We start from the raw sequence: 22921 nt of genomic DNA, 5'->3' as shown, positions 1-22921 counted from the left end.
GTTTTGAAACTAATCCGTCTACGGATTATCCGATTAGTTGTTTTTTTGCAAGTGATTCAATTGTAAATTGAACACAAGTGGCGACCTTTATCATTGATTGTTTAATGAGCATGGCAAAAATTCGTTTCCTAATCGTTTTGCATTTTAATACGATACCGCGCTAATTTTTCTCTTTTGTTATTTTATGGAAAAAATTCGTAAACGTTTTTTTAATTCGTTTGTAATTTGTATAGTAGAACTTTTTCGAAATGAACTTAAATCGTTTGAAAAGTGACCGAAATAGTCCACATGTGTATTGTAACAACGCTTTCTTTGTACACCATTAAATTTTTATTATGATTATTCCAAATCTCAAGGACCCTTCAAGCTTCAAGCTAATCACTCAGCCAGACTTATTGTCACCTTGTCAAAACATCTTGTTGTGAGGACTGCTTATCTTAAACACAACTATCTGTTCTAAAACTTTATGGTGTACAAAGAAAACGTTGCTACAATAATGCATACTTATTCCAAGTCACATTTTTCAAATGGAAGCTGTTTTTTTATGGACAATTATCAAAAGTGTTGCTATCTTGGAATGAGTCAAAAGAATAAATAAACTGTAATATGTTGTTACATTTTTCTGATTTAAGCTTTAAGTCTTGTCTTTTAGTTTGCTGCAACTTCTTAGACATTTAAAAACCACTGGCGTACTAAAAGTTTTGAATTAATTTAGAGTCTGCTGATCTTTAATTTAATCTCCAGCTCGTCGTTCAAAACGTTTTAGTTCTCCACAGGTGGCACCCCTCAGTGCTGCCTTTGTCTCGTTTAAGTGACAACTATTATAAAAAATATAGATGTAAACACATTTTGCTTTAAGAATTAAGAAGCGATAGCCAGTCCGCATATTTGTAAGAAGTTCAATATTTTTTGGTTGAAGTGGGAGAGGTAACAAAAACAAGTTGGTAAATACGGAGTTTTTATTCTATTACAGTATAAAATCAAATTTAATTAATCGTGTAACACATTCAGTTCAAATAGCTACAACTGGAGCCACTAAGACAATAAAATGCACAACTTCAGCATCCAGACAATATAATAAATACGATAAAAAGTAATTCCCTATTTAATAGATCTCCTATTAGGTTCACTAGCCGTAGGTGGCGGAGGTGGTCCCCTTCTATCGAGTTCTTCCAAATAATTCAGAATCAACTGAGTCCTCTCTTGCGGAATATGATCCAAGACAAGATATCTCTTATCATTCTTTAAAATATCCTCAATTTCTTGCATAAATCCTTGATTCTCTCTGAGATTAGATAACGATTTATGTGTAATAAGTTTAGTTTCCTGTAACAATTCCTTGAATTGTCCTTTGGCGGTTATTAGTTTATCTTTGAGATAATCCTTAAATTCACGTTCACACTGCAAAGAATAATTATTATTTTCAATAAATTCAAAAATAACACAACTAACCCGTTCGCTTGACGCAAATTTCGTATATCGGGGATCCTCTTTTATAATTTTTTTAATTTCTTTCCAACTACTGGTTAAAGTAACATCGGGGGTTTCATCCAATAACTCGCGGAACTTCTCTCTCTTCTTCCTCAACAAATGTTCAATGTGTTCATTGAATAATTTTTCCTTATCTTCACGCGACAGCGAATCAGCCAAGTCCCAACGGTGGTCTTTTCGCAAAATGCGCTTAACCTCGCGCCAGCTCAGCTCGGGATTGCGCACCAAATCGGCCAATAACGCATTAAAATGCTGGAAGAAATGTTTTGGTAAAAAAAAATTATTCAAAGACGAGCGAGTCGATAAAATATATAAAAAATCTTTTAATTACTTGTATAGCCTCGTCCCGTTTGTGTTGCTCCCTCTCCTTATCTCGGTCCCTCATATGCGTCGCTAGAGTCCTTTGTACCTCCTTCTCCCTCTCTCTCAGACTCGCCTCCGCCCTGGCTTGCCTATCTTTATCTCTTTGTTCTTGTGCTTTTTCGTCGTCGGTTTCTTCCGGTTCCGTTTCTTCAACTTCTTTATTCGACACATCTCCGTCTTCTTCTTTCTTCGATTTATCTTTCTCCTTGTCTTTATCTTTCTCTTTTTCGTCTTTCGAATGACGTTCCTTATCCTTATCTTTATCCTTCTTCTTATGCTTTTCTTTATCACGTTTGTGTTCGCGATCTTTCTCTTTCGCTTTCTTTTTCTCTTCTTTAAGTATCTTGCAATATTCTCTGAACCAATCTTCACGTTGTCCGGACGAATCAACGGCTTTGTATCGAGCGTCCGAATCAACTTTTCGTTTCACATCGGCCCAGTGGGAATGACGGTCGATATCAGAGTGTTCGCGTAGCATTGCAAAGAAATCTTTCTTTACCTGCAAACACGTATATCATCAAGTTTGAGAAACCAACAGGGTTTTATTTAAATTTATGTTTTATCACTAAATTATCACTAACTGGTCACTCGATCCTGAAAAAAATATTAGAGCTGGAAAAAAGGCAACATTAGTGAGTCTTCAAACATTTTCCAATTATTATTTTATTACGAATCAATCACAAATTTGAAAAATGTTTGTTCGGATCCATCCTCCACAGGGCACTGAAATGATTAGAAATGGTAGTTTTCTTTCGATTTGTGTTGTATTTGTACGAAAAATCTTTACTAATTACTTGATTTTTGTTCTTAAAAATGTAACAACTAACTTGTAGGTTAAGTACCGTTAAATAAAAATTAGCCCCATTGCCGGCAAGGAGCGCTGACACACACCTCGGGACGACTTCTCTGACTCGATGCACACTAGCCTCGGGTTATGGAAGAAATCGTGTTTCACCCGTACTCCACATCTCTTGAAAAAGTAATGAAGCTGGATAAGAGACTCATCATTTACAATCTGTTAGCGTTCTTGATTGGTCGTAAAATATAGGCATTGAAACAGCAACCGTACCAACAACAAACCAAAACAAACATAATTGCACTAAAAAATAAGTGAAATGGTTTGTGGTTGGTTACAAATGTCAAACTTTGGTAACAACAGTTCAGTAAGTTGCTACAAAGTGGAATTGATTTAATCGGACTTAATGAACTCTTGCTTTATAATATTAATGAGCGCTGTTATAAAAATTGTGGCAAAAACACAATTTTCAACAATCCTTAAATAAAATTAATCTAACACATCTACATACCGAGTGCTGAAAACCTGTAAATAATTTTTAGTATTGTGCGCGTGATTAGGTTCGCATCGATTAACATAAATAATTAAAATTAGATCACCAACACTTACTAAAAAAGGCTACTATTGCAAGCCGATAATGTAACAAGTAAGGAACTTGTTACATCGTTACTTTTTCGTATGTTTGGGATAAAAAACATCTCATTCTCACCTGTTCTCGTCGCTGATTCTTTTCTTCTTTTTCGCGCTTTCTTACTTCGATTAAATATTCATTGAAGAGACTTTCCCGTTCGCGCATTTTCTCAACCCCTTTAAATCGTTCGTCCTTTGCGAACTTCTGTGCGAAGTCACTAAACGACGATCTGCAACAATTTATTCTATTAGTTGTGGAATAATTTAAAACTAAATATTTTGTTTTGCTTTTTTTAAGAATATATTTCTTAAGATAAATTAGAAATTACTTACTTGCCGTGTAGATGCGACTCACTCAACAGTTTCCTAAACGCGTCCTTCTTCTCTCTCAACTTATTCCGTTTCTCTCTTCGCTCTTCCTCGGCTCGTTCTTTAACGTACTTTTCAAACACTTGTTTGCGTTCCTTGGACGTTAGAAGGAGATACCGTGTATCGAAAACAATTTTATGTAGTTCTTTTTCCCAAGTACTAAACGCGGAAACGTTTTTCTCGGCCAGCATTTCTTTAAATGATTTAATTCGAGTTTCCAGTGGGACAATAGCACGTTCTTTGGCCGCACGTACTTCCGCTTCAATGGCTGCTTCTTTGCCAATATCGATTTTACGAGCTGATTGTGGAGTGGTACCGTTCGTACTGGTTATTTCTTCTTTTTTCGGTTTTTTAGCTGGGGTTTCTTCCTCACTGTCGCTGTCGTCGGATACGCGTTTTTTCGACGGACTTTCAGCGTCTGGTTTGGTTTGAGATCCGACGGAATCGGGAGGTGTCGCTACCATTTTATCCACATCTGTTCGTTTTATTAGCTCATCAGGACGCTCCCAAACGGATGTCCTTGACGATGGGTTGTAGAAGAAAACTCTTCCATCGCCGGTCCACACAACACACCTGACATAAGAATTAGTTAAAATTCAAACTTGTTTTTTTAATTGTACTAACCATGGGGTTCCTGGGACGGGGGTACTTGACACTGGGCGCGATTTATCTTGACTTTTAGTTTCCTTTTTTTCTTCTTCTTCCTTCTTCTTTTTCGTTTCGTCTTGGGGCTTTTTGATCTTGTCATCTTCCTCCTTTATGACAATGTCTTTCACTGCGTCCCCATTGGCCACTTGGACAACTGCAGCGTTTGGCTTACCTGTCTCAACAGCAGCTATAACTTCGGTTCCCGGTCTTGTTGAAATCCCTTGAGCTGCAGCCAGTTTCGCAGCTTTGCAAAAAATAATTAATAAACAAACTATTTTATTTGTTGCAAAAAACCTACTTTCCAAATCCTTGAGAGCTTGCGGTTTTTCCCAAACCGATTCCCCTTTCTTGGCGTTGTAATAATAGAAGCGTCCGTCGGGTGCTTTGTGTTCGCTCCATTCGGACGCTTTGGCGATGATTTCCGGATCGACTTTAGCCAAAACCGCTGCTTCGTCAATCGCTGGGATAGCTCCTGGTAAACCTGTAAGAAGACCTGGCGGCATACCCCACGGAGCAGCCCCTGGTGGCCCCCCTGCCCATGCTGCTTGACCTGGAGCCGGCCATGTCCCTTGGAATCCTGGCGGTGGTAAGCCGAATGGAGGCGCTCCAAACTGACCTGGGGGACCCCCAAATGGGGGCATACCTGGCGGAGGACCCGCTAACATGTTTTGAGGCATTGCGTTCCCAGCTTGTTTGGCATCGCCTTTCGATTCCTCTGACTCAACTAAATTTCTCGTTAATTTTTTTGGGATAGAAATTGGATTAGAGGTACCTTCAGGTTTATTTGAAACGTTAGCCTGCGCTAACGCCGCCTGAGCTGCAGTTGACGTTCCTTGGGCTAAACCTGTGGTGGCCGCTTGTGCCATTGCTTCCACTTGATCCTGAGAGATTACTTTTACATTAGGACCTTCTGGCTTAGTCCAAGTGGTTTCTCTAGTACGAGCATTATAAAAATATGACTTGCCTTCTGAGGTTTTAGTCTCTACCCAAATTTCACTATTTGCATCTAACCCCTGCAAAAAACAATTACAATTGAATTCTTGTAGTCGAACTTCGATAAATAATAAATTATTATTTACAAAGTGGTAAAACATACGAAAGAGGAAAAATAATATCGAGGCTATAAAATTAAATAAAATAATTAATTTAGTCATTTTTCAGCACGGTGCAGCAAACTCACAAGAAAAAAACTAAATATGTAACTCAAAAATGTATTTGAAAGTGTGAAAAAATAACTCAATTTTTGGTTCCATTTAGTGCTTATTCGGCTTGCGAAGTAATTCCGCTTATAGCTAAAAAAAGATAAAACGCTCCAAAAGGCAAAAATAATGTAATTTGGCGATTTTTCTGTATGTATTAATGACATCTCGCAAAAAAACGGTGAGATTTTGATTCAAATACCAGCTTAAAGGTCTTAAAAGTTTGGAAAGGTAAAATTTTTTCTACTTTGGTTTCACAAATTATTCATTGTGAAACTGAAAGTATCATGTGTTCATTATTAAGAAAACTCTCCGAATGGCCTGATATTTCCTACTACACGAGTTCACCAAAATTCATAACATCATAACCTATGAGTGATAAATAGTGTTCAAAGGCCATGTGTTACGTGTGTTAAACAACAAAAAAAAACATTTCCAAAAGTTTTTATAAATAATAAATAAATATCTTTATGAAAATCTGTTATCTTTTTAACTGCCAAAAAGTAAAGTTATAAAAGAACGAATTAATCACAAACATTTGTAATCAATTGTTTTTTATTTTCAAAGCACTTCTTAAATGAACGCTTGTTAGTTTTACAAAGAGAACTTTTGTACAACTCCTTTTAGTAAATTTGTAGTTATATTGACAGTTCTGCGCTGGGTGTCATCAGTCATCACTGTAATTTAGTGTGATCTATCAACAACGTCAAGCCGTTTATTGAAAAAGAACAATTAACAAAATTAAGAGAAAATAGTTTGAACAGATTTTGATAAGTTAAACTAAACAGAAACAAACAAAAATAGAAAATAGTATATTACACTCGTTTTATAAGACTTAATTGTGACACTCATTCTATTGGAGCACTGCTTCGTCGTGCTCCAAAACCATTCGTGCCGCAATAGAACGTCTTATAAAACTCGTATAATAATATATTGTTTCAATCCTATTTTACCTTTTTTTTTTTTGGTTTGTTCATAAACGTGTTAATCGAGTAATACAAGTCAAAATAATGTCAGTTTGGATTTGAAATGTTGATCAGCCAATTTTTCGAAAAAAATATGTATCGAAGTGACAAACAAACGTGCTTCAGCACACGGAAAAAGCAAAAATTATGTTATTTTTACATAAAGATGAACTACGGATAATCAGGATATTCCGAAGAATCAAATCTCCGATCGTCCGATGAACTCTCGATGGGTTAAACTACGAAATAAATTATATTCTACTTTATTTTTGGTGACATGTTTTCCGCAAAATTTAATGTTATATCAGGTCTATTTTAAGAAAGTGTTTATCTTTATTGAAAATGTTTGGAAAAGTCTAGTTTAATTCTTTATTTGATTAAGATTTAGTAATAATTCGATATTTCCCGGGAATACCTAGACTTTAAATCAAGAAAAACAAAGTGTAGGCAATAGAAACCCTACGTGAAATTCTTATCTGTATTTATTATTTGATAACTCGAACAGATAAACTTGAAAAATTCGAATTCCAAAAAGATGGTAATTCGCAAAATCTCGTCGAAAAAACTTACTGTTGTGGGATTTTGCCCTACTGGTGGAAACTGCCCATTGGTCGTCCCGCCCTGAGCGCCCATGGGTCCACCCGGGGGCGCCCCCATCATGCCCGGTGGTCCGAACGGCGGTCCATTGGGTCCCATCATATTGGGCGGTCCACCCATCGTCCCCGGGGGCCCCATCGGTCCTCCCCAGTTAGGCCCATTAAAATTCGGAGGTCCATTGAATCCCTGCCCTGGTGGTGGGTTTCTGGGAGGTCCCCCACGTCCAAACATCGGAGGAGGTGGTCCTCCACGTCCACGAAACGGAGGAGGGCCACCGGGCCCAAATCCCCTTCCTCGAAACCGGGGACCTTCTCCACGCGGTCCTGGCGGACCTGGAGGACCCGGCCACGCGCGTCCGCGGCCCCTGTAATCACACCGTTAGGAAGTGTGGCGGTTTAAAACTTGAATACCTGAACCCTGAAGGTCCTCGGCCTCGCATTTGGAAGTCATCTCCGAGTTCAATGTCGTTTTCGAAGCCTCCGTCCTCTTCGTATTCCTCTTGGGCGACGCCGTCGACGTCGGCGCCGTCGTATTCCATGGAGACGTCTGTTTCTTCCATTGTGTTTTATTTAATTTCAATCGATTTAGCCATTTAGAGTCAATTAAGATTTATTTTTCGGAAAATGGCGTCAACAAATGCACTTCTTCGGTTTATGACGTTAATGCGCATGCGCGTTTTTTGTTTGTTGATTCCCAGATACCAACCACAAGCGACAAATTTTCCCCAAAAGTCGCGCGAAATTAGGTTTGAATTTTTTGGATGATTTCTACATAAATTTTCTTTTAAAAACAATAATTAAAACAACAAATTTTAAAACATAACACTGCCCACCGACTGTTCCGCATAATTTATTTAAACGCCTTAAAAAAATAAAACATTTTCGCCAACAAAGAAATACCACAAATGATCATTTCATACAGGCTGATTCTTTAAATTTTCAAATAGTAACCACCTATTTTTATTGCATTTTTGAATTAGTAAAATATACCCTAGTTGTTAGTATTAGCTGTTTCAAAACTATAAACGCCAACGTCGCATTTTTTACCGAATTATTTTTTTAAATGAGATTGATAAAATTGTAAAATAGTAAAACAGTAAAATAAAATTATTAGATCTCTTATTGAAACTATAAATTACATTATCTATCAATTTTTTGAAGTGCATAAATAATTTAAAAAATGATTATAAAACAGTCTTCTACAGCGTGCTCAAAAACTGACGCACCAACTCAATGGTGTGTGGCAGAGAAGTGGTTACATATAAAGGTAAAAATAGTAAAAAAATTCTTTGTATTAAAGTTATTGATAAATAACTAATTTTAGGTAAATGATATGTGGCAACGTTGTCTAATAGTCATGATCGCAATAGAATTTGAGCAACAATAAAAATAAATTATTTTTGAAACGGTTTCCTAGGAAATAATTCCCAGTATTGGCACATCTACACATTGTGATTTTTTGGATGAATTTTAGTTTTTTTAAATTTAAAAAACTGCTAAAATCTGATAGTAAATTTTAAAATAATTGTTCATCGTTTTGTTACGGAACGATTACCTGGTATGAAACATAATAATATAAAAAAATAATGAAAACTAAAGAAGTTAACACAATAGGTTTGTAGCTTCAGATTTTTTAAAATACGACTTTAGGAATTTTTTCAACATTTTTCCCGTAATCTGCACTTGCTTCTCAATAACGTACCACTGAGTTGGTGCGCCAGTTTTTGAGCACCCTGTATATCTATCTCTTACAGATTTTGGAATAATCGCAAGAAATTGAATTTTACCTAATTATTTTCATTTTTAATCAACTAAACTTTCGAAAAATATGATAAAATTGTGCTATTAATTAAAAAAAAATTCTATTTGATCACCGTTTTCATTCAAGAAGTTCAAAATTCGATGGCAGACTGAATGAGTTACTTTACATAAATTATGATAATAAACCATAATTAAATATTAATATTTTACTGCTTATTAGATAATTAATAAATCAGTCAAAAAATTAAATAAAATGTTCAAGTTGACAATTGTTGACGAATTTGCAAGGTCTACTTGATTACTATAAAAATTACGAAGTAAAATCCGTTTCTTGTGAGTTTTTTCAAAAACTGTAAGAGATAATAAGTATAGAATGTATTGATAAAAGTCACCATAAATATTGATGTTCTTTCGATTGCCGTTAAGAAAATAGGGTCGTTCCATTTAAAAAGTGCGTTATAGCAGTATTTTGAAAACCATTTTGAAAAAAACATACTAGCCATAAATTTAAACAGTTGACAATTTTGAAAATTCTAGAAGACTCTTCAAACCTTCCGTTATCGAATGCAAAAAAAATTATTCACTTATCGCAAAGTGTTCAAAAGCTGTAATATCTTAGATAAACCCTTGAAAATAAGAATTTTAACAAAAAATTTGACATATGTCAAAAACTAGAACAGATAAGTACCAACAACTTAGGTAAATTTTACTCAGCTTGAGAAGGTAAATTCAAATATGCAATAAAAATGTGTGGTTAGTATTTAAAATTTCAAACTTGGCGCCAATTTTTTGTAGATCTGGAAGCTCAGCCATTTTGAAAATAATTTATTTGAACTCAGAATGGTCGATTTGGATCATATACAAAATTTTAAAGCTCTAACTATAATATTAGAAGCCAAAAAGTTTTTAATGTAGGCCCTGAGAGAATCACCCTGCATAGAAATGTAGCAAATTATATAAAAAATACATTAGGTATTTTAAGCTGAAAACTCAGTTGCGCAACAATTGCAAATAAGGTCGAAGCCAAGAGAATATTTCTTCTTGTCATTAAATTTAATTTGAACATTTTATGTTTATTAGTTTAATGTAAGCGTAGTTTATTACAATTTATTTTCATTACTTTAGACGGGTACAGGTTTTAGCGGAAGTGCGTTAATAAAAAAAAATTATAGATGAAAAATCTTTTTATTAAGAACAGAAACAGAATAAAATACAACACATTGATACTGTCAATATATTACAGCGCGAGCAAAGGAAGTACAAATTTGTATCACAAATATATTTACAAAATTTCGTAAAAACACTAACAAAAAAATTCGTCTGAAAACTTCAAGACGAACAGTCAAAAGCTTAAGAAAAAAACAAGTATGTAATTCCTTTAAAAAGACAGAAAAACAATCTTCAACTCTTATCAGTTACTTATTCTCTACCCTCCGAATTCAAACACGTATCCGTTGCCAAAACTGTGCGGTTTCCCGGGCTCATCATTGTATTCCGGTTCCTTCAAACCACCCCCGATGTTATTCGAGGCGATGGGAGCTGGCGGGGGCTGGTAGGCCGACCTAGTCTGAATGAAGCCCCCAGTATAGGGCTGCGGTTTGGTGTACAACTCGGGCCTGTACTGACCGTCGTCTTGTCGGCCGTAGGCCCCGAAGCTCTGGGGCCCCGCTTGCACCGGAATACCGGCCCCAGGGACGGGGTGCACGGGTTGGGGCGCTTTGGGCAAATGGTCGGCTTCGAGTATTCTAAAGCCTTCTTTCCCTGCTGTGTACTTGACGGAGATCTTGCGGCCGGTGGGGTCCACGTACGAGTAGCCCCCATTGCGAGAGCCGTCCGGTGCGATACTTTCTCCTTGGGCGAGACCGTTTTCAGACGTGAATAAGTATTTGAAATTGCCGTCGTGGTTCAACGCTTGCTTGTGGGTGAGGATTTGAGGCGGCGGTTGTCTGTTGTAATTGTCCTGGTATTGGTATTGGCCCTCTCCACCGCCCTGGCCGCCGTATTGGCACAAGGAGGGCGAGATTAAGGCCAAAAGTCCGATAATCTATGGAAAATTGCAAAAATTACTTACGCAACCGAAATTGAACCATTAAAGCGGAAAATGCGACTAGATCTAATTGTTCTAGTTGGTTACTCCAGCGATTGGTTTTTTCGCTGAAATGTGTGTAATCGGCTAATCACATAACAAGTTAAATAATTTTTCAAACGAAATTATTGAGCCAAAATATCTTATTTTAAAATCACTTTTTCGAATTTTTTTAATAAAACCTCCAGAGATAGAGCAGAAATCTAGCCGATATTTAATTTAATTTTGAAATGAAATATGTATCTATTTTTTACTCATTAGAGGAAAAAGGCACTACACTACAATTTAAATGATTTCTGAATCAAAATAATAAATGGTGTTTGCATGATGTTTTTAATACCAAATAGAACCAAGCCATGTTTTGAAAATTTGGGATAAATTTTATTAATAAATGTGAACAGTGTGTATACTCACTTTGATTGATTCCATTATGTCCAAACACAATTACAAACAACACTGCACCCTTACCGCGCGCGTTCACAGCTTTATAGATATGGTGGGTGGGCTCGTATCTACCACGAATTCGATTGCCCTTGTCATAGAGAAAGTGTCCCGACTTTGCACTTTTTCGTCGAGTACTTACACGTTCATTACATAAACGCGAATTACTTTCATCAAATATGTAATGCAGGCTGAGGGAAATAATTACTATGTATCAAGTACATAATGCATGCATAAAAATCAGTGGAAAATGTGTATTTTGTTGTTGATTGCAAGTTATGTGTTGAGTTTACATGAACGGAAATACTCGATATAAATTGTAGTACGAGTTACAACAATAAATTAAGTAAATTAGTTTGTAAGGCAAAAGTGATTTTTTTCCGAATGATCCTTTCTAAAGCCTTTCTGGGCTTGTCTCAGTGACCTGTAGTTTTTAATGACTTGTCATTTCAATTTGCGTTAGTTATTTGTTACGAAAGGGCTTGTTTGGCATTTTATGTGAGTGATTAGTTAGTGTGTCAAGAGTTCGCAAGCACACATTTAAAAAAGAAACTTTTCATTTACTTGTTATAAAAAAAATTCGAAAATTATCAGGCCATCGGTAAGAGGAATTTGCGCTTGATTGCACAGATATGAGATGGATTTCATACGTCCAGTTTTTGCTGACTCTATGCAAAGAGAAAGAATAAGAAAGTAATAACCATTGAAAGGTTTTTTTCAATATTAAATCTAATTATTCGGAATACTTTACAAAAAAATCAGCTTTTTGCCGATTTCCGAGTTTCCTGTTAGCTCAGAAACTAATTAAAACATTCGAACTTGGCAAATATGTATATCTTTATATTGGCCTGAAATGAAGGCAAATTTTCGTGATATCATCAGTAGGTTTTTTAACACAATTTCACAATTTTTGGTTCTTAAAAAGAGATGTACGTGTTCTCTAAATTCTAGCTAAAATGTTCTACGACAAGTAGGTAATTTTTGAGTTGTTAGCTGGTTTAGAGTGAAAGAGTTAATTTTTCAGCAAATCGCATATCGTAAGGTCGGTTTATACAAGCTGATTCAAAAGTAACAGACAAACTCTCGTATGGTGGTAAGAGACGTTTAGTTAAGCGCAAAAATGAGTTGAGATTTTTTTTCAAGCAACTTAATTTTCATATATTTTTTAAATTGTTTTCCTTAGAAAAGATATTGATTTTTGCTCATTTAATTCCTATGATGTCGAATTTGCAAGTTTTTTTGAGCGTGTTTTACATTATAAGACATTAATTGTTGATTTTTTCAAAAGGTATTTGTTTAATGTTGCAATGTTTCCGCTAACTAAAGTCAAAAAAATATGATCTGTAGCGAATTAAATTTTAACAAAGCTTTCTACAGGTTGTTCGCGAAGTTTTTAATAATTTTAATAAATGTTTTTAATAACAAAGCTAATTTTAAGTTTTTCTAAAATCTTGAGTCCGGTTCTGTCTAACTGCCGTTTTGAGATGAGTGCTTCAAAATAATCTACCTCATTATTGTAGATACCAAATTTTCAAAAAAGTACCTTTTATTTTTATTTTTTCATACTCTAAGTACACTTTAAATGCCTCACCTGCATTCTGATAACATTGCCCATTCAATTTCAAGAAATTTGCAAGATTGTTATTATTGTAAAATAAAGTCTCTCCGACTAATTAGATGACAACTGTAACAGTTTTTGTTGATTACGCCACTGGTCCTTTGATTTTTTTGATCTTAACAGGGTCGGCTTCAAAATAAAAAAAAAGAACTTATTGTATCTTCGTTATCATCAACATTTTACTAAAGTGTTTTAGGCTAAAACTCTTAAGAACAATGCATGCTATCACCTCTTAAATGGAACGCCTCAACTTCGTGAACACTCTGTATTATCCGGCTCTTATTAGTATTTTAAAATCTAGGGTTTCATAAGAAAGTAAAATTTAAAAAACTATAAACGTTTAATACATAGGGCCATATTTTTTTTATAAAAGCATATTTTAAGTTTTGGTAAGCAAATTAATCAAAATAAATTCGATGGCAAAAACATTTTTAATTTCGAATTATTATTATTATCTGTGTTATTATTAAATAGTTGTCTAACAGTTAAAAGCCAGACAATATAGACAATATAGAGCAATTAGCAGCAGGTTAACTACAGAACAGAAAATGAATATCTATATTTGATGAAATTTCGTTGAATAGTGATGTCATTGCATAAACTGCAAATTTTTTAATAAGTTTGATTTAACCTTTGGAACAGCAAATGTTGATTTAAGTCTAGTATTAGATAGTACACGAAAATTTATTTTAGATAACATAGCGCAGTCATTAATAAAACCATTTACTAATTTAAATAAATAAATTAGTGCTGAAGAAATTCGTCTTTTATCATTTATCTACTAAAAAACTTTCTTCCATCTTTCAAAGAACATTCTCTCCTGTTTGGATATCGACTGCAAGATTTAAAATATAAAGATTTTAAGAATTTTTTTTGCACCGAAACTAACAAATATTTTTGATAATTATAAATATGATACCAGATTTTAGTCTTCTTTAGAAGCGTATTGTAATGACGATCTTGCAAAGACAAAATATAGCATTTTAATAGCTTTTACGTCAATAAAATCTTTACAGGTACGAATGATAATTTCCATTGTTCGAAGTCTTTTATTGTATATATTAATGTGTTTCAAAGGTTAGTCGCTGATCAAAAGTAACTCCAAGATCTTTTCCACATTGCGTTCTCTCAACAATATGATCAATAATCTGATAATCAAATGTCAATGATGTTTTTTCTTGTAAACGAGATGACAGTACATTTAGATGCATTAAGACTTAATTTGTTTTTGTTGCACCACCATATTAGCTTGTTCAACTGATGTTGAAGTAATAGAGTCATCAATGTTGGTAATAGAACTAAAAATTTTAAAAATATCAGCAAACAAAAGTTTATTACAGTTTAGTGTAGGCGGAAAACCATTTACAAATAACGTGAAAAGCAGAGGGCCAAGATTGGAACCCTGCGGAACACTAAAGGATGGAACTGGCTGGAACATACGAATGAGAGTGCACATTATTGATCACTCCCTTTGAAGTTCTGTTGCTTAAGTACGATTCAAAAAACTTAACATGATGAAAAGATAACCCTATATTATTTAACTTGTAAAGCAACAATTGATGATCTACGCTATCGAATGCCTTTTCAAAATCTGTATAATATTACATCAATTTGACTGGATGTTTGCTAAATATTGTTGAAAACTATTGAAACTATGAATTACAAAAAGGGGGAGAAGGGAGAAATAAAAGAGCATCGTGTAAGTTTAATAACTTTTGTTCCATTTATTGCACCACAAATTAGATAGACATAACATCGAACATTGAGTACCACTTATAGCCACCCTACATATCGAGTGTTATATAGATCTCTCTAAGAATAATGTCTAACATGCAATTAAGACTACATCTAAACCAGGTGCCACGTTGCGGCCCTATTGTTTAGCAAAAATACTTAACGGCATCACGCGCTGTGCATGATTGCCCTTGTTGTTCGGACCCTTACCAGCTTTAAACGAAAATGTTTTTATTTGGTCACAGGTATATTGGGACTGATTACAATGCTGATTATTGTCTCTTCACAATAATCTTCTTTGGAGCTCGGACCTCCTGAAGGTAAAATATCTGCGGAGACGACAGACAGATAAAAACACAACGACCGAGTCACAGGTTATACTGTTTGGTTATACATAATTAACGATAAATAAGCATCAACATTAAGGTCCCCTTACTGCATCCTCGGGGGCTGACCCCCGCACACCAGGCTTTCCCAAAATGATGTGTTTTGATTGGCTCAGCAATTCTCTTATATGCATATTTCAGCCGAATAGTTGCTACACAAATTATAAATAAGATTAGACACTGATGAATATTATGCTGTATGGCAATCATTAGCCGGGCTTGAGATGGGAGCGCCAGTATTTCACAAATTCAAGCCAATAGGTTTCGGAATTTGGGGACTTCTGATTGCCTCGTCTCCCGCAGGACTGGATTATGTGCAGCCATTCACAATAATCCAAAAACGAGGGCCCCCACACAAACAATTTTGACGGTTGCAACTCCCATCAAAGAGTCGATTTCGGGTACAGAAGCACGATCTTTCTTAAAACTTAATAACAACACAAATAAACTCTGAAAGACTGTTCATACGCTCCCAGAGCGCGTTAACAATACCTCATCCAAATTTTCTTTGGAACATTAACTATCTTTAATGCATTGCCAGTTTATTCCTCTTCGTCTTCGTTCTGGTACGTGACATAACGCACCGAAGTCTTCTCCTCCATCAGCAGCATCTGAAATCAACGCATTGTCATTATCATGACATTTTTTTGACATTTTTTTTAATCAAAATGGTTTGGTACACGCGCGAAAATGACGATAGCGAGCAAATTAAACCGTTGCATTGTTCACCCCCGAAACAACTCACAGCAGGAGCCGCTTACACACAACTCGACCACAACTCGCTGCTTGACATTCAATCACATCCACCACAAATGCGTCTAACTGGAATAATCTGCACTTTGGGACCTTCAACCACAGATGTCGAAACGTTGGAAAGAATGATCGAGGCTGGAATGAACATTGCCCGCCTAACACTCTCCCACGGCACCCAGGAAATGCACACCGAACTGATCCAAAACGTGAGAACCGCCGTCGAAAATTACAGCAAAAGACTCGGGGTCATGTACCCCTTATCCCTCGCTCTTGATATTAAAGGACCCGAAGTCCGGACCGGTTACATGGAAGGCGGCATCGCCGCCGAAGTCGAGCTGAAAAAGGGCGAACAAATCAAACTAACAACAGACAAAGCGTATCTGGAGAAAGGCAGCTCAAGCGTGATCTACGTCGACTACGACAACATCCAGAAAGTGGTCCAACCCGGGAACCGTATTTTCCTGGACGATGGTCTCATCTCCCTGATTTGCACAAGCGTCCAAGGCTCGGTCCTGACATGTAGTGTGGAAAACGGGGGAATGCTTGGCAGTTGCAAAAACGTGAACCTCCCCGGAATCGATATCGACTTACCCGTGGTGTCCGAAAAAGACAAGGAGGATTTGCTTTTCGGCGTCGAACACGGCATTGACACCGTTCACGCCTCATTCATCCGCAATGCTGTCGATGTGTCGGAGGTTCGAGACGTGCTAGGGCGGGCCGGTAACAAGATCTTGATCATTTCGAAAATCGAAAACCACCAAGGTGTGCACAACATCGACGAAATAATCAAAGCTTCCGACGGCATTATGATCGGGCGAGGCGACCTAGCTGTGGAAATCGGCCCTGAGAAGCTTTTCCTCGCCCAGAAGAGCATCATAGCTAAGTGTAACAAAGCGGGGAAACCGGTCATTTGCGCCAATCAGCTGCTCTACTCGATGATAAAACGTCCAAGACCCACTCGGGCCGAATGCACCGATGTTGCAAACGCGGTGCTTGACGGTGTTGACTGCGTGATGTTGACGGGGGAAACTTTTCTTGGCCAGCACCCGATCGAGTGCATTCGGGCCGCGTCCAAAATTTGCAAAGAGGCCGAAGGGGCCATTTGGTACAAACACCACTTTCGGGAATTGATCGGGCATGCGAGACCTCCGCTAGAGACGTCGCATACAATTTGCATAGCTGCAGTCGAAGCTGCAAATCAGTGTCTAGCAGCTGCGATTATTGTCACGTCAGTTTCGGGACGTTCGGCCCATTCACTGGCAAAGTATCGGCCCAACTGCCCTATTATTTTAGTGACACGTGATCCGACTGTCGCCAAACAAGCGAACTTATTCCGGGGAATCATCCCCCTTTTTTACGAAGTCGAGAGGAAAGACGATTGGAGGCGAGATATTGAAGCTAGGATCAGTTTCGGGATCAGTTTTGGAAAGTGGAGGGGGTTTGTAAGGTCGGGGGACCCCATCGTGGCAGTGAATGGGTCACAAAGGGGGTCGGGGTACACTGATACGATCCGAGTCCTGTACGTTATGAGGCCCATAGTGGAAGGGGACTGCACGTGTGATAAGAAAACGGGTGACCAAAACGTATAGTTTATTGTACAAAATTTTTCTACAATAAAACGTCTCCGTTATAACTTACCTTTTTCTCTTCCTTGGTCGGTGGGTTTTTCAGACTGATGAGAAGCGGTGCGTACAGGAAATTGAGTATGGCAATGCCGAAAAGCATCCATTCGAAGCCGATTTTCTTAACTAGAGTTCCACTCAAAGCTGGGCCTGCACGAGAAAGCAGGAAGTCAACACGCACAAATACCAAAAGCCGCAAAAATGCGATAAAGAAAGCGTTCGTTACGCAAGTCCTGATTATGTTAATAATAATTATTACCAATAGCGAAACCAAGACAGAAAGCGACGTCGCCGATGGCGTAGACGCTGCCATAAACCGCGGTGTGTCGGATGTCGACCAAGTACCCCAATTCGGGCATCATGGAACTATCGACCATCCCTATTGCGAACCCGAGACCGGCATTTGGGACGATTAAGTGGTTCATGCTTGTAGCGAGCGGTATCTGAATTGGAAATTTTGCCGAAAAGTTTTGGGACAAATTCTGTAAGTTACCAGCATTAGACAAATCCCTATAATGACAAGGCCCAACAAAGCGGCCAACCATCGCCCCATACGGTGACCCAACGGTCCGAAAAGGTTCGTACCGATGAGGTACGAAATACTCGCCGGGAGAAAAGTCACTCCTTGCTTCCATCGCTCGGCTCCCATCGTATCCATCATCCAGATGGGAAGAGAAGGTTCCAGCATTGCAATGCCCATGTTGGCGAATGTTATTGCACCTTTTGCAATCACAGTATTTTTCTCATTGTTTAGTCTAGCCACTGTCACTTACCTGCTGCTATTACTATATAAGGATCGCTGATTAATGCCTTTAGCGACGGCGGGTCGGACTCCTGTCGGACGACGGATGGTTGTAACATCAACAACTGAAGGACTAAAAAGTGAAATCGAACCAATTGCAAAATTAATTACGATTTTTAGTTATGTGACAATGGGTGATGTGTTTTATGGCGCCATGTTTACTGTAGTGGAACGAATGAAATCACAACCTGAGAAAAACCTTCATGTTTATGAAGCATAACGTATAAAAGTCGCAAGCACCATATAAAGTTGCAACAAATAAAAAACGATTCAAAGATACTCAACCCTCTACTTCTAGATGTGTACTCAAGATTTTACGGCAAATTTAGTGTGTGGAGATGAGAAATGAAGGATTTATTTGCCCTCGCAATTCCTTTTCAATTTTCAGTATTGATTGAGGTGCGACGCGAGGGATTGTTTAAGCGCAGCGAATTTAGGAATGATTTCGCGAAATATTTAATTTTGATTTTCTTGAAAAAAAAGCATTGGTTCCTTAAAAATCTCTTGGGAGTAGCTGAGTCGCTTTATTTGGCCGAAAACAATAATTTTAGCCCAATTTATAATTGTAGGAATTAGCCTGGATTTTTTGGAGTGAAATTAGTTGTACATTTTGTCCAAATAGGAGATCTCCGAAACTAACAGGTTTAGAAAAAAACTAGTGACTCATCCTCGAGTCCGTTTTTTGAGAAAATAATTTTGGTCAAAATCGCACCCCGCTATCGTCTTTTGTTTGTTTGTATCCGTATTATAAAAGATACACATTTTAAACAATTTTCTTTAAAAAACGTTTAGCTGAAATATCATAGTTTTATTTTTTTTAAATAGAAATCATAGGCGGCTGTGATATTTTTGAAAATCTTATTATTTTCTGATTTGATATGTCTACCTGTGACATTATTACATTATTTTTAAATATTAAAGAAAACATAACATTCCACGTTTTCTTTATAGTAGGCCATGAAAAATTTTTGGATTTCCAATTAAATCAATGAAAAATATATTACCTAACAAGTATTTATAATTTAATAATTTTTTAAACACTAATTAATTCAAAAACAGCATAACAAATTTTTATTAGATCAAATTTTTGCGATTAACTAAAATTATTTGATTTTAGATTTAAAATGGCAAGCTTACATTGACATTTTATTTTCTAATGAAACATGAAATGTCGGAAAAAAAATGTTATTAATTGTATATACAGTTCATTTTCATAAAAACCATTGTGGTGGAAATTGGGTACTCTTGGCATTAACTTTTATGAGTTGTTATGGGAACAGGTTAGTTAATTCTACCACAATGGTTTTTATGAAAGTGAACCAAAAGTATATTTTTATTTTATTTTACAAAAAAATGTCAATCCAAACACCAAAATTAAATCTCATCTGCGGTAAAAAAATACATAACATTATCAACGTCACCACCACGACTTCACTAAATCATAAAATAATCAAATAGTAGTGACACATCGTTTTCAATTTTCTGCAATTTAAATCTGCGACGATTGTATATTTGTTCAAGTGAAAATAACTTATTTACCATATCGTATTTTAATAATTTCACATTTTTTACGTTAATAATCGTTCATAAAATTTCTACATTATTCACACCTTTTATGTGAAATAATTTTTCTATTGCCAAATACTTTCAAATATTTTAAATCTACAGGGTGACCCGGAGGTGTGTGATTGGACTATAACTTTTTTGGTAATTGAAATATTGTTATGCTGGTTTTATTATGCGATAAATCGTCTTAAAATCCACAAACTAAAAATATTTTTATTATGCACAGGGTGTTGTATACAGGGGGGTGAACCAAAGTTATATTTTTTTAAATAAAACATCCTATATTTTTGCATAATTAGATTCTACGCAAAAATTAATGTAACTTTATATAAATTATTATGAGTCTATCTTTTTTCGTTTTGGAATTATTCAACTTTTTGTTATAAAAAAAATTGCAACAAAAAAATTCGGAATACCTTGTAGTTTTAGCAAATAGACGACTTAGTTAAAGCACGCAGACAATATACAGAGTGTCACACTCTGTATATTGTCTGCGTGTCTACTCTGCGTCTACTCTGAGTGTGCAAAAATGCAAAAAGTTGAATAACTATTTTTTTCAAATGAAACAGCCTGTCTTTTTTTATGTATCGATAGCATTTTTGATAAGCTTTTTAATGGTATGGAGTTTGCATAGCAAATTAAAAATATTTTTCGAGATTTTTCAAAAAATGATTTTATTACAAGAAAATTAGTTATCCTAGAATCTGATAAGTCAAGTGGTAATTTATTTTTTGATATGTACTGATGTGACATTAGTAATCTAATTATTACTTGATACGTAAATGAATTTTGCTCATCAAAAATTAATAATAAAATAAATCAAAAAAAGAAAAAAAATTAAACACTTTAAGAAATATTTGCTATACAAATCGCATATCATTAGAAAGTTTATGAAAAAAGCTATCGATACGTGTAACGAAATACATGGTGTTCCATTTGAAAAAAAATAGTTATTCAACTTTTTACGTTTTGGCACACCTGTACATTATCTGTATGTTTCAAGTAAAAGTGGACTATTACTAAAACTACAGGAAATTTTGAGTTTTTCGGTTGCAAATTTTTCAGAAAATATTCACAGGCGACTTCGCAATAATTTTTCAAAAATTGGTCTTTTTATAAAAAGTATATAAAAATATCAAACTGTATTTATATTGTTTTCGGGTCAGAAAAAAATAAGCTTTTCAAAAATGTTGTAGCCAACTATGATTTCTATTCATAAAAATATAACTTTACGTTATTACAACAAAATGAATGATTAAAAAAACGCTAATAACATTATTAAATTCTCTGTAAAAAAGCCTTATAATGTCTTTGTTTCAAATGAGTATCTTTTATAATAAGGAAGTATATGATTTTTTTAAAGATTTCGCTAAAATGTCAACTTTTGTTGATAAGTCGAAAACAAAAGACGATAGCAGGATGTGGTTTTGACTCGTTTTTCTCTTAACCTCTTAGTTTCAGAGATCCCCTATTCGTAGATTCAAAATGCAGCACCCTGTACACATTTATCTTTGATTTATTATTTTTGAATAAACTTACGGCCGTCTCCGAGAGCAAGCGCCGAGAGGATGAGAAAGGGAGCAGATTTGCCCACAAACTCGTACATGACGCCGCCAAAGGGTGGCCCAATGAGCACCCCAAGTGCCAGCCCACCCAGTGCAATGCCCATCGCATTGCCCCGTTCTTTGTCATCGGGATATCTTTCAGCCAACATTCCCATCCCGGATACGCTGGAGCAGGAAGATCCGACTCCTTGGAGTGCCCTCGCAATGAACAAAACGCTGTAGCTTCGACCGAATGCAAATACTGAAACGGACACAATTCCAATTAATCATTTGGAAAAATCCGAGATTATTCCTCGAAGGGATGCGAGTCGTGTTTTATTTTGCCTACGGCGCACCTCCATTAGTCTCGGAGTCGACTCCTATTAGCGCAGCTTCCGGAAGTGATTTAATTAAGACCACTTATACGTGGAATTATCACAAAGCGCCTTCAGATGTTCGCCCTTTTACACTAACCAATTTATCGGGTGTTTAATCAGGACATCGAGAGGGATCGATCCGACTTGAAAAATTCGCGAAATGAGTTTCCAAAATCTACTGTTTGTTGATTTTCGTGAGATTTGGTGGACGCAATTGATTGCCCAACGCTTTATTACGACCCTTAATTAAAAGAGACAGTGAAACCTTCTAATTATGAAAGTTTACATTGAAGATGTAATTGAGTTTGTTTCACCGGGACGACACCGCGAAAATTTACAATTAAAATAGGCGATTATGTAAACAAAATTTTTCATTAAATCGGTTATTTAGGCAGGAAAGTTTCACTTACTTATTGTTGAAAGGAACATTATGACGAAACCGGCAAACATGGGGACGCTGTAGCCTATTCTGAAAATTAATAAAAATCAATTAAAACTTCTTATTCACTTTCACCAATTTTCCCAGAAAACAATTTCTAATTGCATGAGAGGCAAAAAATATCGAGTTATTAGTTACTTGTGAGTTAGAGGTCCAACGAATGGATTTGCCAATAACTGCACAAATGCCTTCGAAGCAAACATCATTCCCACTTGCACCGTTTCTTGGACTAGATCCTTATGTCTTAGTTCTTTTTCCTCCGCTTCGGGATCTAGCGTTGTTGTTATGTTATCTGCAAGAAAGAATGTTTTGCGTTTTTTCGACTGGCGGATTCACGCACCCAAATAGTTCGATGTCGTAGCAGTGATGTTGACATCTTGGTTTTTCATATACTTTGCACATGGATTCGGAGTTGGTGTGGCCTTGGTTGTTATGGCCCGACTCGGTTTATCCAAAGGTGCGTCGGGATGGTTGATGTCGTACAAAAACTCCGGAATAATCGGTACTGAAAACAGGATTGCGGTTTTGGTTTTATTTTTAATCAGAAGTTGAGGAATGATCGGATGCGCCAATATTGGGACGATTGATTGGAGCCAAAGAGAATTTCTTCTCTAATTAGTTGAGGCAATAGGCGGATTTTCCTTCCATCTTCCAAGAGTTCGAACTTTAATTAATGACGCTTAAAACTTCCAAGTGAGCTTTAACGTAATAATTACTTGGAAAAAATTCACACAC

At 36.3% G+C, this 22921-nt stretch overlaps 4 protein-coding genes across 6 annotated transcripts in view; 1 reads left to right on the top strand and 3 right to left on the bottom strand.

Moving 5' to 3' along the window:
- Positions 1–945: 945 nt before the first annotated feature.
- LOC659146 (uncharacterized protein) lies at positions 946–7730 on the bottom strand. 2 transcript variants are annotated; one of them, XM_008202655.3, is made up of 11 exons: positions 7469–7714; positions 7032–7422; positions 5262–5310; positions 5070–5178; positions 4596–5021; positions 4274–4541; positions 3614–4222; positions 3360–3510; positions 1823–2353; positions 1453–1743; positions 946–1401 (listed from the first exon to the last, which is right to left on the bottom strand). In XM_008202655.3, exons 4-11 carry the CDS (start codon positions 5161–5163, stop codon positions 1102–1104), a joined length of 2670 nt encoding a protein of 889 aa, XP_008200877.1. In that variant the 5' UTR covers positions 5164–5178; positions 5262–5310; positions 7032–7422; positions 7469–7714; the 3' UTR covers positions 946–1101. The 2 variants fall into 2 exon arrangements, with proteins under 2 accessions (XP_008200877.1, XP_970568.2); XM_965475.5 differs by having other exon boundaries at positions 5070–5310; positions 7469–7730.
- Positions 7731–10244: 2514 nt separating this feature from the next.
- Positions 10245–11339, bottom strand: Tc004500 (cuticular protein-like). The gene is given in 2 exon segments (NM_001145915.1): positions 10245–10862; positions 11319–11339. Coding segments are annotated over 2 exon segments (633 nt in total). The 5' UTR covers positions 11334–11339.
- Positions 11340–14663: 3324 nt separating this feature from the next.
- Vmat (Vesicular monoamine transporter) overlaps positions 14664–22921 on the bottom strand; it is a 28735-nt gene continuing 20477 nt past the window's right edge. For both annotated transcript variants that reach the window (XM_008202659.3, XM_064356165.1), the window contains exons 3-11: positions 22527–22691; positions 22325–22478; positions 22158–22216; positions 21366–21632; positions 18232–18333; positions 17952–18178; positions 17718–17901; positions 17475–17608; positions 14664–15694 (exon numbers count right to left, since the gene is read on the bottom strand). In XM_008202659.3, the coding sequence (XP_008200881.1) occupies positions 15626–15694; positions 17475–17608; positions 17718–17901; positions 17952–18178; positions 18232–18333; positions 21366–21632; positions 22158–22216; positions 22325–22478; positions 22527–22691 (1361 nt within the window). In that variant the 3' untranslated portion in view covers positions 14664–15625. The remainder of the gene's footprint in view (positions 15695–17474; positions 17609–17717; positions 17902–17951; positions 18179–18231; positions 18334–21365; positions 21633–22157; positions 22217–22324; positions 22479–22526; positions 22692–22921) is intronic.
- LOC659361 (pyruvate kinase) lies at positions 15729–17469 on the top strand. Its single transcript, XM_008202658.2, has one exon. The coding sequence runs from the start codon at positions 15752–15754 to the stop codon at positions 17423–17425; it is 1674 nt and encodes a 557-aa protein (XP_008200880.2). The 5' UTR covers positions 15729–15751; the 3' UTR covers positions 17426–17469.

This window comes from Tribolium castaneum, chromosome 4 (genome assembly GCF_031307605.1).
Source record: "Tribolium castaneum strain GA2 chromosome 4, icTriCast1.1, whole genome shotgun sequence".
Lineage (NCBI taxonomy): Eukaryota > Metazoa > Arthropoda > Insecta > Coleoptera > Tenebrionidae > Tribolium > Tribolium castaneum.
Note: the sequence above shows the minus strand (reverse complement) of the source record. Positions and strands in the feature narration are given on the sequence as shown.

Bases quoted from the DNA above. Each gene is read 5' to 3' on its own strand.
- LOC659146 (XM_965475.5), bottom strand. From the start codon at position 7,617: ATGGAAGAAACAGACGTCTCCATGGAATACGACGGCGCCGACGTCGAC. The intron at 5,311-7,031 runs GTAAGTTTTTTC...TGTTTTTTGCAG, and splicing joins TAGGGCAAAATCCCACAACA to GGGTTAGATGCAAATAGTGA. The intron at 3,511-3,613 runs GTAAGTAATTTC...AAATTGTTGCAG, and splicing joins GAGTCGCATCTACACGGCAA to ATCGTCGTTTAGTGACTTCG.
- LOC659361 (XM_008202658.2), top strand. From the start codon at position 15,752: ATGGTTTGGTACACGCGCGAAAATGACGATAGCGAGCAAATTAAACCG.